General features: G+C 34.4%; 1 protein-coding gene across 16 annotated transcripts in view; it reads right to left on the bottom strand.

Moving 5' to 3' along the window:
* The window catches only part of LOC101745685 (protein lap4), an 82569-nt gene that overhangs the window by 64526 nt on the left and 3249 nt on the right, over positions 1–14794 (bottom strand). For all 16 annotated transcript variants that reach the window (XM_038011696.2, XM_038011693.2, XM_062669025.1 and 13 more), the window contains exon 3: positions 1840–2008. In XM_038011696.2, the coding sequence (XP_037867624.1) occupies positions 1840–2008 (169 nt within the window). The remainder of the gene's footprint in view (positions 1–1839; positions 2009–14794) is intronic.

The following is a 14794-nucleotide window of genomic DNA, read 5'->3' as shown; positions in this document are numbered from 1 at the left end:
TTGTAGATTAATACAAAAACAATATTATTTAAAGCATAAAAAGTTCACAAACAGAATGCCGATGCATTCGTGCTGAAAATTGTAATTATCTTCAGAAGTCTGTTACGTAATTTCTATATAGCTTGTTCCTTAATTGCGTCCATAAAAGACGGAGCTTGGAGCGGATCATACCTTCCCAGACGAACTTTCGCTTTCGCTTCACAAACGAAGATTGAACAAACAAATAACTTCTTGTAAGGCTTAATATTACTTTCACAAAAGTAATGATATTTTACTGTGTACCAATTTTGCGTTCATTTAGAATTGAAATTTATAACTAAGACAACGAATTTAATTAAGGAGACGTTGCGTATTTTATTTGACAACAAATTTTATTTTTCGAATTGCGAGTATGATCAAGCTTATTGTTTGATGTTTCATCTGTATTCGTCTCATAATTTTAATTCTCTGCAAAAGTTATTAATTTTATACAAACAAAAACCCGTTTCATTTTTTGTTGTGCGCCATAACGTGCAATCTTCTTGTTACTTATTAGGCGTGTAATGATTTAGATTATTTACGAGACAATGTTCAAAAATATTTTTACGGTTGGTTAATTATTAACAAAGCGGCCGACCCAAAAAGGGATATTGGCTACGAGTTAAGGGACATTCATCGGTGCGTTATGTATTTTAATCAGACCATATTCATTCATTTTACATGTACCAAATGGTCATATAACGTTACCGGATTTAAAACGTATTAAAATAGGCTATTTAAAACTATATTTCAGCCATGCGTTAAAAGGTTGAGTTAATAATGTCGAACATTTAATTTCGTATTATCACTACATAGTATAAAACAAAGTCGCTTTCTCGGTCCCTATGTATGCTTAAATCTTTAAAACTACACAATGGATTTTGATGCGGGTTTTTTTAATAGAGTGATTGAAGAGGAAGGTTTATATGTATAATAACATCCATTAAATAGTAGAAAAATCAATAATAAATTACAGTTTCCGAAGCGAAGCGAGGGCGGGTCGCTAGTGTACTCTATTTTTTTTGTTATATATTGTTATTCAATAGAGGCTGCTCGATTTATTTCATTTATAATATGAATCATAGTTCACACATTGTTATGAAAATTTCCCTTAAATTATCGTGTAGGCGAAAACTCGATTTACAGAAGTAGATTGAATACTACCGTAGCTAATAACAGTATAATATTGCATGCACATTGAAATCTAACGCTAAGGAAAATGGCTTCCATAATTGGATCGGATATTAATAAAGCAAAGTATGTTTAATGTTTATCTTCCGACTATCTTCGCAAGAGCATTTTAATATTCTATCCGACTGTTGTACTATGTGTACCCAAATATTGATTTTTTGGTACGGTTGCATTATTATATCAGAACCGATTCAGGTAATATCACGTAGGCTAGTATCACGTCAACGCACGTAAGTTCTTAAAACTTGAATATACTTTACTTTACTAACTTTATATTAAATACAAATATAGTAATTTTTTTCAGATACAGGACAACAAAGTAATACAACTAAAACAAAAAAATCTGAACACATTATTTCTAGTAATTTTAACGTGGCAAACTTTTACAATTTCATATATGCAATAGAGTACTATTAACAGATGTACAATAAATATACTAAAGAAAAAAAGAAAACTATTACTCGAATTTCCTTATTTCTTGGGAAACCTTACTATAATTCTTGTTCAATAGCTATTGATATTCATACATATGTACAACCAAATATCGCCTTATCGCCGTATATCCACATCTGGATCTTTACGGCGGCAACAGGTTATTATTTGACCTAGATAAAGCTTGAAATAGCTCACCTGCCGAAATCGTTGGGTAAACTAGTAAGAGACATATCATTGAGGCCGAGGACCGTAAGGGCCCGAAGTTGACTGAAGCCGGCCGGCAGCCTTGGTATAGGATTGCTGCTGAAGTCCGCGATCTGGAGGGCACGCAGCTTCTTGATGTCCTCAGGTATATCCGGAATGTCTAGAAAAAAAATAAACGTTTTTGTAATTTATTATTTTCATCCACATTTTCGACTACACGAAACAATCAATTGCATAATATGGATGTCGATAGAAAGTCGTTACATACATTTGAAACACACACAAATTACGACACAACTTTTGTAAATATTTCATAAATGACGATATGTTTGTTTGTTTAATAGTAAACAGTACAATGAAACGAAATATCACGTGTACCTAACTCGTTTACACGTATGAACGTCAGACATTTCAACATTGTCCTTCCAAAATACTACACCAAAAATCGGTTCTATATCACACTTGCTTTGAACCAAAGATGAGGAATATTCTACTGGTGGTAGGACCTCTTGTGAGTCCGCACGGGTAGGTACAACCACCCCGCCTATTTCTGCCGTGAAACACCCACCTAACACCAGGTGGGCTGTGAGCTCGCCCACCCATGTAAGCTATAAAAAAAGAAAATTGTAATTGATTAAAATAATAAGGCGAGCTTAAGGTCGCAAGTAGGTATAAAAATGGAACACGGACACGTAAACAATACGGTCCTCGTACAAATCTCTGCGATTATACCACGTTTCGAGATGTTTAATAAAACAATGTAAGCGGCGTATGAGAACAAGGTCGCACAAACCAATTTTAAATACACCAAAACTACGAAAACGTTGTTGCATTTTCACTTGCGAAAAGCGCCGATTCCAAGCGCGAAAAGTCTCCTACATGTCAACGGTCATATATTCGATTTAGAACTTAAGACCGAGTTTTGGAAAATACATACGCGCAAATAGCTCACCCATATAGCATATGTATATTGGTTTTGTAATATAAAAAAAGAAAAAATATGGCATCATTGAATATTATGATATTGTGTGAGTTAGTCTGGGCATACATTTTCGAACAATAGTACGAGTAGTGTTTTTGTACTGGAAATGAAAACATATCTTATACTGGTGGTACAATATAAATATATAAATTATTAAACCATTACAATTGTAAACCCCCACTCATTTCTGCAACGAAGCAGTTATGGATATTGGTTTGAAGGTCAACCGTTGCACATGCGATTTAGGCTTAGATCGCATGTTTCAAGGTTGGTGATGGCATTCCCATTGGAATGTGGATAAGTTCCAGTAATTACTTAAAATCAGATAGGCCGCGAGCTCATTCACCTGTGTAGGTAATGAAAATAAAAATAATTCCAGGATTCGGCGAATTCAAAGACAACGACAGACGTTGTTGTCGTTGATTTGCTTCATTGATATCAATTGGAACTGAAGCACTTGTGTCAGTGCACAATTGAGTTTTTATTAAAGAATACCAGTATGCCAATGATCCTAAATTTCGCAGCACATAGTACTTGATAAATAAAAGACAATAAAGCCTTCACTATTATTCTGCTAAATTTATGAGATATTTAATATAAATATTGTCAGTAAGTTCTTCAACGTCTTCAATCGCTTGATCATTTGACACACATGCTAAAAAGCTAGGTTGTCTAATGCAAGTACCGCTGTTTGCCGAGAACACTGTTTTAGAAATTCGTCTGAAAAAGAACATAGCGATTGGGGAACACTGAAGAGGGAAGATTATTTCAGTCTGGTGTAGATATCTTCTCTTAATCTTTTTTTCTCTTGCACTATAGGTAAACGCAGTAGCTTCAAGTAATAGACGTGAACTCACTCTAGAAGATCGGTTGAGTTGAACCATTTCTTAAGTAATACAATCTCCATATCGCTATGTAGTGGTCCTGGCGTTGTCTTCGTCGATAAATGTTTTTTCAGCGAAGTACATTGATTTTTAAGTTACATTTTTTTGTTTATTTCAAAGACTACAACCCAAAGGTACTTAAAAGTGAAGTAAGGTACATAGTCGATTTATGTCATTTTCTTTTTTGTACTATCAATGGTAATGTGAACTTGAATATCATTAGGTTTGCAAATTCTTGCATTTAATATGTAAACTATTAGTATAAAGTCGGTACAGCAAACCAGTTTTCTAATTTCATGATGATAACGGTACTGCGCTCCGGTTTCCGGTTTTCGGACGAGAACTCCAACGGGCGTATCGTCGTCAACTATTTAAAATGTTACAGGACGGAACTCAAGCTGTTATAAACTTAATTAATAACGACGACTTCCTATACGTATAATAAAAAAAATACTATTTCGAAATACAAGTCTATAAATATTTTATGGTCACAATTATAAAACTCAGCGTTTAAGCTGTAGTACCACCCAAAAAAATCCTGCCTGTTTCTAAATCGTTATTCATTCATTCGTAGGCTGTCATTCGTTCCGGTTTTAAGGGCAGGAAAGACTTATTGGAATACAATTGGATCTTCAAAACGGTCAGTGAAATTCACAATGGCGTTTTTATAATAGAAACCAGTAGCCGTTCATTCGGTGGTGAGCGAAAACGCTTGACTGAAATTCACTTGAAAACCTACTTCGTAATTAATGGTTTATCAGTCGGACTTTCTGTTTACAATCCTTTTCATAGCTGTAACAAATCACAATGAAGGAAACGTTTGTTTTAAGAACAAGAACTGTTCGAGAACAATTCGGAACGATAATACTTACCATGCTTTCCAAAAGTAGCGCTAGCTATTTTTGGAATACCGTATGGGCATGGGTTCCGCTTCTAAGTGCACCAAATTGTTTATGGAAAGGGTGTGTGGTGGTACTTTCAAAGTGTTGACGGTACCCATATCCGTTATTCGTAGTTTTATATCCATAATCTTGAAAGGTTTTAAAAGCATTCCAGTCGGTATCGAGGTACTTACTTCCTTTAAAAATTAGTTAAGTAACCTTTTTCGCCTATCAAATGTCAACTTTTTCTATATTGCGATGTGCAAAATAATATAGACCGTCTGATCTTATGTGATTTCGGAGTCCATAAGATATACATACAACATGAATATCGCCACCTACTTGACACTAGGATTATGTTTTGATTATTATAATATTTTACGGGTATTTTAATCTTCCCTGTAAAATCATCGCAAAACATTGAGATACTCAGAAATTGACAAACATTTTGATGAAAAATCTTAGAAATTGGAATACGTATTTTCATATTTATATATTTCGATATGCGATTTTCACTTGCGCTGGTTCGTAATCATGAAAAATCGAAGACACTATCGTGCTTATTATAACGGATACATCCGGCGTTGTCTGGTCATGTCATTTGATATGATAAATGTTACTCTATGTATTAATCAGGGGATTATAAATACTCTATTCATTCAGATTTTTTGTTTAGTTGAGTAACAAACATACAAACTTTCTTATATGTACTTATAAGTTTTATTTTTCTAATCCAACATTGTTCATAATTAATTAATAGTAGTAAGAAATGCAGAACTTCTATATTTAATTGGTTGCTTAATTTCAACTATGAGGACACTGAAAATTTGTTAAATAACTTTTAATGTTTTTGACTTCACCCACACACACCCTCTGACACTCACTCATGCTCAGACTCATTACACACAGAGGGTACATTAATACATTCATTTCAATATTTTTTTGTTAATATTTATATTTTCAAGCTTACATTTTGTCACTTTCATGTAAACCATGAATTTTAGTGTATTTCTTGTCTATTAACTTTCTGTTTTTGTGTATCAGAAGTAAAGCTGTTGTATTCTTTGTACGAGGAGTACTGCTGCTTGAAATACAGGTTTTATCACCTAGTTCAAGCACAGATGCACATTATGCTTGTTTTTCTACTTCTATGTTAATAATAAATAAATAAAAAATATTAATGACCAATATGTTACCGTTCTACATTTCGTTTGATCTAAATTTTTAAAACTGTACATAAAATTTAGTTTGGAAGGAAATTAAATTTCGATTGGAGGATGTCATTGCTTCACGAGTTCATTTCCATTCTCAATAAATTAAAAACTTTGAGGGATTTGCAATTTCTTAATTAGACTGGACTCTTATGCAAATGCAGACTCGTTTTTTCAAAGGCGTACTAATGTTATTCTCACTTAAACCAATGTTTATAATCCTGTTACTTTCGACTTATCAACTAGATTTCGATTGCAGCGTGGCATAAATTTTATTTTTTATTGCATAAATGGGTGGATGAGCTCACAGCACACCTGGTGTTAAATGGTTGCCGGATCCCATAGACATCTACAACGTATATGCCGCCACCCACCTTGAGATATGAGTTCTAAGGTCTTAGTACAGTTACAACGACTGCCTAAAAACTAAATCTAAATAAAAAAAATCAAATTATAAATTTAATTTCTATTCTAGATTTAAAACTTGAGAGATAAATGGCAAAGAGAATCTAATCACTACATCTCAATGAAAGCTCAGTGTTAAGGATTTTATTAAGATATTATACTTAACCCAATACCTAGTTTTACAATAAATCTGTTTCAGGCAAGCTAATGGTCTGTCATCGTATTCTTTACGACGCTTTTTAACTTTTCTTTGTTTTTAACTTTTCAAACTTGATAACCGTTTGAATAATATTTGCTCATGTCATATAGAACATGTTTTCAAAACAAGAAGGTGAATCACCTTCATTAAAATTCAATCAACAACTTGTACGGTAGTGACGTCAGCGATAGAACGTTACGAATTCCGAATTTAGTAACTTTTTTCCACAGGATCTTAGTTTTAACGATATTCAATAGCCAATCATACATCACGTAGTATCTTAACAACAAAAAATTTAAATTTCTTTCGGTTAAGCTAAGTGACGTAAGAATATTTAAAAAAGTGACGTAAGTTGTCGGTCGCTATTTTACCCGCAGGCGACCGATCGTGGCTACGCGTCGAACCCATTTCTCATTAAACAACAGGCGATGGTTACGTAAATTTCCATCATACGTTCAAAATTTCGTATTAATAAATTATGACGAAAGGCGATTTTTCTAAATCCCTCCATAAAAAACTTTTCTATAAATTTTATAGGTCGCGAACAAATAAACAATAATGGTTCGATAAATGGAAGCGAGCTTTAGTCGTCGGCGGTCTCGCGTGGCTTGCCACCGCTGGAATCCCATTAAAACGTTATTGAGTTCTGTTCATAAAATAAAGCAACGAACGAATGTCATATACTGTGATCTATCGTCCGGTATATTGAATGTTGGAACCAGCGGGTCGCAACACGTTTGAATTAAATAATCTATTGAATGTTTGACTTCGCCAAGATTATCAATAATGGATTGTCACTCGCGTCACTAATAATATAATTTAATATGGTGGGCACGAACACCAAAAATTACTAGTGGTAAAGCAAATACTCACTAGGAAGGATGTGGCATTGAATTCCGGCAATTTAGAGTTCACCCTTATGTCTCAGGTTGTGTAGCGGAATTCACTTTGTGATTTATCGAGTCAGGTAGCCAAAAAAGTGATAGGCCACGAAATATAAAGAGCAACGTGTAATACACCCAATAAAAAAAACAGCAACTCAACAGAATTAAAATATTAACTATAATGTTAAAAATCATAAAATCAATATAACTTGAATGTTTATTATGAGCACTATGTTTTATTCCTTTGCTTGTCTTCTGCATATAATTTGATTATTTATTCAGACACCATATTGAAAAACCCTATGTTGCTTTCACAGCTGCGATAAATCTAATAACGTTTCTTATGTTGAAACCCTTCAAATATTTAGACTGCACAATATGCTTTGGCAATATAATAGACATACTACATATATATACACGTGCAAACATACATAAATACAAACTAAATAAGCTCAGAAGACATTGCATTCTTCCTTCGGCGCACAATTAAAAACGTAATGTGTACTATTATTATTGCCACGTGATACCTATTAAAGTAACTTAGGTACTCGTAAGAACAAACAGCGAATTCAAGAAAATTCATTTACTTAGCGAAATGTTACAATTACATGCGACGAAAAGAGATGAGAGTGCTAAATTAGATTTAAAGAAAAACCGTCTCCAAAGGAATATTACGTTACTGCGCATTAACATTTCGCAGAAATTCATGATTTTCTTTTAAGATATAAATTGAATAGCGCTGAGAAAAAATACTCCAATTCCACTCCTTAATTGAATAGTAAAAATAAACTTGTACCAAAAATAAGAAATGCCCATTTATTCTGTAGCCATTATTATTCGAGTGTAACACAAGCTTCGACCGCAGAACTCACTTCATTAAATTATACTTTTAAAGTTAAGTGTGGAATCTACTTCGAGTCCAATATGCAAAATTATTGAGCGTTCGTCTTTAATTATCAACATGTATTAATCAAACCCAAAAAATGCCGTAGATGTCAAACACAATTAAGAGTCCACTTTTTAATTCTCAATTCAGATTAATTCGGTTGGTTACATAATATATTTTATTCAATGGGAACATTTAAATTATATTTAACGAAGTTCACATTACTTCAATTTATTCATGCCTCATCTATCTTGTAGACAACTACGCGGAATTACTTTTTTTATATTTACGACTACTTTGATTCGGATGTCCTACAGACAACTGTAGGGCAACAATGATATTGTGGGGTGATGGTTTTTGCCATTTATGTATTGCGATACTTTTCAACTATTGAAACATGGATATTTTCGATTTAATGGTGGTAGGAAGTGTTGTGAGGTCGTACATATTAATCGCACTGTCCTGCTTTATTGCTACGGAGCCATCGCTCACATGATAGTATAGCGTATAGCCCATTCCATTACAATTGAGACATATGTCTCGCAATTCTTCGGTTTTTTTTTGTTCCTGCCTATACTGATAGCCTCGAGAGGCTATATCAGGGTTACCCTAGCATGTAGGTGAGCTCTCGGAACTCAAGCCGGAAGTTTTGCTAGCACTGGCCCTAGCAAGACCAGTGCTTCGCAGAATCTACCACCGAATCGGAAACACGACCCACTCAGAAGATCCGGCGACAAAACTCAGTGAGCTGTGTCTATGGGTTAATTTACTTACGAGCCCTCGTCGCAGCACCTACAGATTTGCTTTTTGTCTCGTTCTTACGAAGTTAGTATGACGATAGTCATCAAAAACTGCAATTTTACCCGATTCTGATCGTTATTTGAACATTGAAAAATCCATAAGTTTTCTTCCGTGATTGATTGGAGACATGATTTGGTCGGTTAACTAAGACACTGTTTCTCTACGGCTGAAAAATAAGCCCTAACAATTTATTTACCACATAAAAAAATAAACGAATTCTCAAATTGACATAATAAATTGTATCGGTAAGATATTATATAAACACTGGTAATACCGCCAAATTGTAAAGTTAAGACCATATCGGATTATTCGCCGCAAATATTCCGGTGACACGCATGTGGATTAGTCACACCTGCGGCAGTAAATGTGCCGTTGCTCTCAGTTCGGATGTTTCCCTCCATTTTGGTTTTATTACCTTGTAGTTGAATATTTAATGTATCAGACGAACTTAGACGTCGGACCGATCGTTTATTTCTCGTAAACAAAATGTAGCTCTAAATCATAACGCGAATGACATGCTGGAGATAAGTAAATCTCTGCTAATACAAATCGCGCGTGACTGAATTTTATTGCGCGTATTTTAGACTAAAGTGAGAATAGGAATTCTCGTCTTTATTTCAATGTTTCGATCGTTATTCGCCTATTTTGGATCGTTTAGTCATAGAACAATCGAGTAGACTTACCACTAATATGAAAACTAATTAATATAAGATGACATTCCAATGTATTTACGCTATACAATATTTTATGAAGATAATTTTAAATTCACAAAATCATTGATGTTACTTTAAACTAAGAAATTTAAGTTTTTTAAATGGAATGGCAAATACATTTCCAATAAGTCCATAAGTTGCTCATGTTTTCTTGTTCAAATTAATGTTCGTCGATAATTTCTGTCGAGTTCTGCATTTTTTTCCCATGATTTTTCAGATTTTCTTTTCATTCTTTCATGAGATTTTCTTGTTGCTTTCAAGGCCACATAAGCTTACAGCTCACCTGATCGTAAATGATCCCTGTTATTCATGGAGATGGGGCACGGTACAGACCCGATTGTTTTGAAAGCTCCATACATACTTTTTTTTTAACGCTGGGGAACCGTTTACGGATACCCGGTCGAGGGGGGTAACAGACCGGGTTATGTCGGAGTCCAGCATTGAACACGAAGAATAAAAGTTTCCCGAGTCAGTAAGTTTGCGGCTTAATTAAAAAAAGGAAATTTAGTCAATATTCAATTATTCACAAAAATGCCACATAATTAATAAATATGTACCTATTGAATAGTCTCAGAGTTGAATATAATTGATAATACGGACTGAAAAGAATTATTATGAGTCCCTGTCGTGCTATTTAGACACAAAAACCTTAAAAAATTTGAAAATACAATTATATAGACATTTGTTAAATGGTAATTAAAAATTACTATGATTGTTATCAAATTGCGGTTAATTAAGACAGTAAGAATAATTATGACATCAGAACAAAATCACGTACATTAATTGATATCAGGGTACATCATGACGATAAGTGATAGTCGTGTTTTATTACAGGATAGACAATATTCTTTCGTTGGTTCGTTATGTTAAAATGTATTGGAGTTAGAATTTAACTGAGATAGGACACGAACATTCCTTCATTTTGACTCAATTTTGTTTATGCTTTATCCATACTGTTGATTTTTTATGTATATTGAAATATAAATCATATAGTGATTTCATATTATATTTAACGGTATATATAATAAGCGATAAAACCGTCTATTGTACAAACGTATCTGATTGTTGACTATTTCTAATGTTAATTGTGTTTTTGTATGCAATAAAGTAAGTGTTCTCTCTCTTTCTCTCTCTCAACGTTATGTAAAACAAGATCGACAAAATGGTATTGGGTTTTCTACTTTACATCAGTTTTTAACTTCAGCTACACTACGATTTCTTGCCGCGATACGAGACTACTCTCCCTTACACGAAACTCTTTCAAAAACACCTAGAAGGATAAATTCATTCATTTTAATTTGTTAGAACATGACTGAACTACACCTGGAAGGGAATTACGGAACAGTACTAGTCCTCCAGAGTAGCGAATGAAATTTAATATCATCTTCAAATGGAAACAGATCAGAGCCACTCGTGCGACGTTAGACCAGAATTATCAACGGCCAAACCGAACAAGCTTTTGTATGTATATATAATCAAATGGAAGCAACTGGTATTTGGAATTTCAAGCACCAATTGATTCACTGAGATTGCGACGGGGAGATGTCGACTGTCTTAATTGTTCAAATGCTTCGATGATGCTAGTTTAGTCTACTGATGATACACGACGATTTTCTCTGGATAAAATAGAAATCGCATCAAAAGACAGTTTGGGGCGCGCCAATCGAAAAGTTTATTGATCGCCCGATAATTGAAATCGGGCCCATGCGATCAACCACTTAACAATCGAAAACCATCAGGATAATGTTATCGAAGAGGGAGTTTGTTTATTGAGTCGATAGAAAATTTGGACTGCTACTCTTCTGATTGTTAAAATATATTCGGAAACGCCCATTGAGGTTGTTAACACCCAACTAAACAATGAAATAACAGTTTACGTATAGTAGTTCAACAGGAAATATAGTTCATCTATACGGATCGCTGCAACTGTAGTAATATTTACCAGTCTCAATTACAACATACATTTTTATTACTTCGAAAACTTTAGCATTGCACCGCGGATAGCAGTGCTCCTTCGGATATTTTTGTATGTGTTTTAATTGGGAACGAGGATAAATATAGCCTTTTTTTTGGGAAATATTAACAGATAAAATCAATCTTCACTGAATTCCAATTGAGAGTGATATGGTTATCAAATGTTTAAAAACAAGAATAATCTTAAACGGAAGTGCTATAATAAAAACTTCAAATAAAACGATACGAAGTGAAAGTGAATTTGACTCCAATGAACAGAAGTTTTTTCTAGTTACTTGGGGAAAAAGTTGATCTATTTTGAGGAAAGTTATTTGAAATGTTTTCTATTAATATACATATATTATGTACTTCTAAATTTGTTTACATACATATCTTATGTCGCCATGATGACAGCACTCGAAAATGTAACAACAAAACCACGTTCCACAACGCCAATTACATTATGACGTAAGCTGACCACTTTAAGTAAGCCCATGTTAGTTATTCCTAATTTAACGCAGAAGTAACCGCGGCACACAGTTTTATTAAAGTAAAAAGCCTTTATACTGTAGTCAGAAACAAAAAATTACTTTTATTGATATTTTGGAGACAATATTTAAGTACATTCCAACTCAGAAACCTTCTTCTTCTTTGCCTCCACCTTATCCCACTAGATGAGGTCGCCACAGCGAATTTTTCTATTCCATTCTCTTCTATGATCGGTCATCTCAACACTCACTCTTCTCTCTCTCTCATATCATCATTCACACAATCCATCCGTCTTCTTTGGTCGACCTCTTCCATCTCTACCTTGCACCACCATTTCCAAACATCTCCTAGACGCACACATGTCCTCTCTACGCATCACATGTTTCCACATTCCAACTCAGAGACAGTATCCGAAAATGTCTCTGCCTATGGCGGTGGGGGAATGTATCCTTAACGGTTATTTCGTGCGTAAACAAATCTTTTTTTTTTTTTATAAATTTTTGACACGTACACACGGCTTGAAATCAATGTGCCGAAGAACGATTTACAAATATTATGAATGTGCTACGATAATACTGGATTTGGACACGTCTGTACTTTATAGTAGTTGCAGCATTAAAGCGTTTATTTTCTTAAGCAAACATTTTATGTCTGGCATAAAATAGTTATGCGCAGGCAGATTTGCAACCGAGCTCCGTAGTCGCGTTATACATATATGCGTGCAAGGTCGCGTTCGGAAACCCCATATGGACACACGTTAGCAGAAGCAATCCTTTCATTCATTGAACAATCTCGCGAAATCCCAATTAATTAGATTACAAAGCGTAGTTAACGTGCACACGCATTAATTTGTTGCATCAAACTTTGATAAAAATCTCAATCTCAATAATTTTCTGAGAACGAATGTTTAATATCACAACAGCATAATAGACGTGATACTTTTTATTTGCAGTCATTGGACGCCTAAGCCTTTTAATATTGCGTAGACAGTGTAATTAACCCGGCCAAACTGGTGTTAAATGGTTACCGCAGCCCGTAGAAATCACAACGTATATAATAATAGCTGTCCCACTCTTCAAACCTCACAAGACGCCGTACCACCATTTATAAGTTCGAGCTTACCTCTAGACTAAAAGCTTATTTTTTAATCAGATGATGCAGCTTTGCGGTCACGGTTTCCTTTAACTACTTCTACAGTTTCCCTATCATCCGTTCATTGCATCTAGTTTCTTATGTAAATCACTAATTGCTTCAGATACTGGTCTTAAGGCATTATGGCAACCAGCAGTATCATTTAAGTCATTAAGCAATCACGTTTTCAGGTTTTAAAATTATAAAAGAGTCGTTTTTAACTAATTATAAGTTCTAACTTAGGTCTCCAAACGGCCAGCAGAATTCACATTGTCTATGGACTCGCAATAACCACCGACGAACTGTGAGTCGTACGTAAACTCTGCGCATAAATTTAAAAAATGTTGATAACTTATATCGGAACACGGAACAAGAATGTATCCTGTTTAGTAATTAATATGTAATGAGTACTATAGGCACGTTACCATAGTTGTATTGAGATATTTTCGCACCTGTTCAATACGTGAAGCTATCTCTGTTTTTAATAAAGGAGCTCACGCAGCTTGCATACCGATAAGCATAACTTTTTGTAGATACTATGGAGCGAATATATTCTTACGTGGGTTTTGTTAACTCGCGGTTACTTCATTGCTTTATATTATTTTGATTTATCCATTACGTTCATACGGACGTTGTATACACACACAACGTCGTCAGTTCGAGATTATCAACATACCTTTTGTCTTTATCAAAACTATCGGACAAGTAATAATCATGCCGGGATTTAACCGATTTACATAAACTGATTTTTTCATTGCTTCAAAGTAATATTATTAGTAATGCCTCCGCAATTTCTCTCCGGCTGCTACAGTGGATATGATGCATTTATTTTATTGGGTATGCGACATATTTTAGTGATGTCATGACTTCAACATTCAAGTTTCTTTTCGAAGCATTAGAAATGGTTAAAGAGTCGATCCAATTTTTAACAGTAAAATAATTTACCAACAATCTGGTGTAGCATAGACTGGTGGTAGGGTACACGGATATGTATCACTACTATGCATATTCCCACCGGAAAGCAGTCATGCGTAATACTTTGAAGGGTGGGACGGTCCTTATACTATACAATTGAGACTTAGATGTATTAATCGAGGTTCAAGGTGGGGGGCAGCATTGTAATGTTTGCGGTCAGATAGTCATTTAACACCCAGACGGGTCATGAACTTGTTCGCCCGTCTTTCCCTTAAATAAAAGTTATGGAACAATTCAAGTCGCGTCACTTTACTATTCTTGGCGCGAAAGTGTTAATTTCTCTACTATGTTAAAATTTACTAGACTTTATGCTGATCATAATATAAATTTCTTGTTTTTATATCGGTACTTGTTATTTCGTGAAGAAATAAATATTATATAATAAAACTTCAGTTTGTAAATCGCGACGTCCCACAATCACGATCGTGATGTAATCCACTACAAAAGCATTAGACATCCTTTCCCATGCAATAAAGACGAAAGTGCGATGAATTGAGACATCGCATCTTAGTTTTTTATGGTGCAATATTACAAGAATTCTTTTTTTAAATG

The sequence above is a fragment of the Bombyx mori genome, chromosome 6, assembly GCF_030269925.1.
Source record: "Bombyx mori chromosome 6, ASM3026992v2".
Taxonomy (NCBI): domain Eukaryota; kingdom Metazoa; phylum Arthropoda; class Insecta; order Lepidoptera; family Bombycidae; genus Bombyx; species Bombyx mori.
Note: the sequence above shows the minus strand (reverse complement) of the source record. Positions and strands in the feature narration are given on the sequence as shown.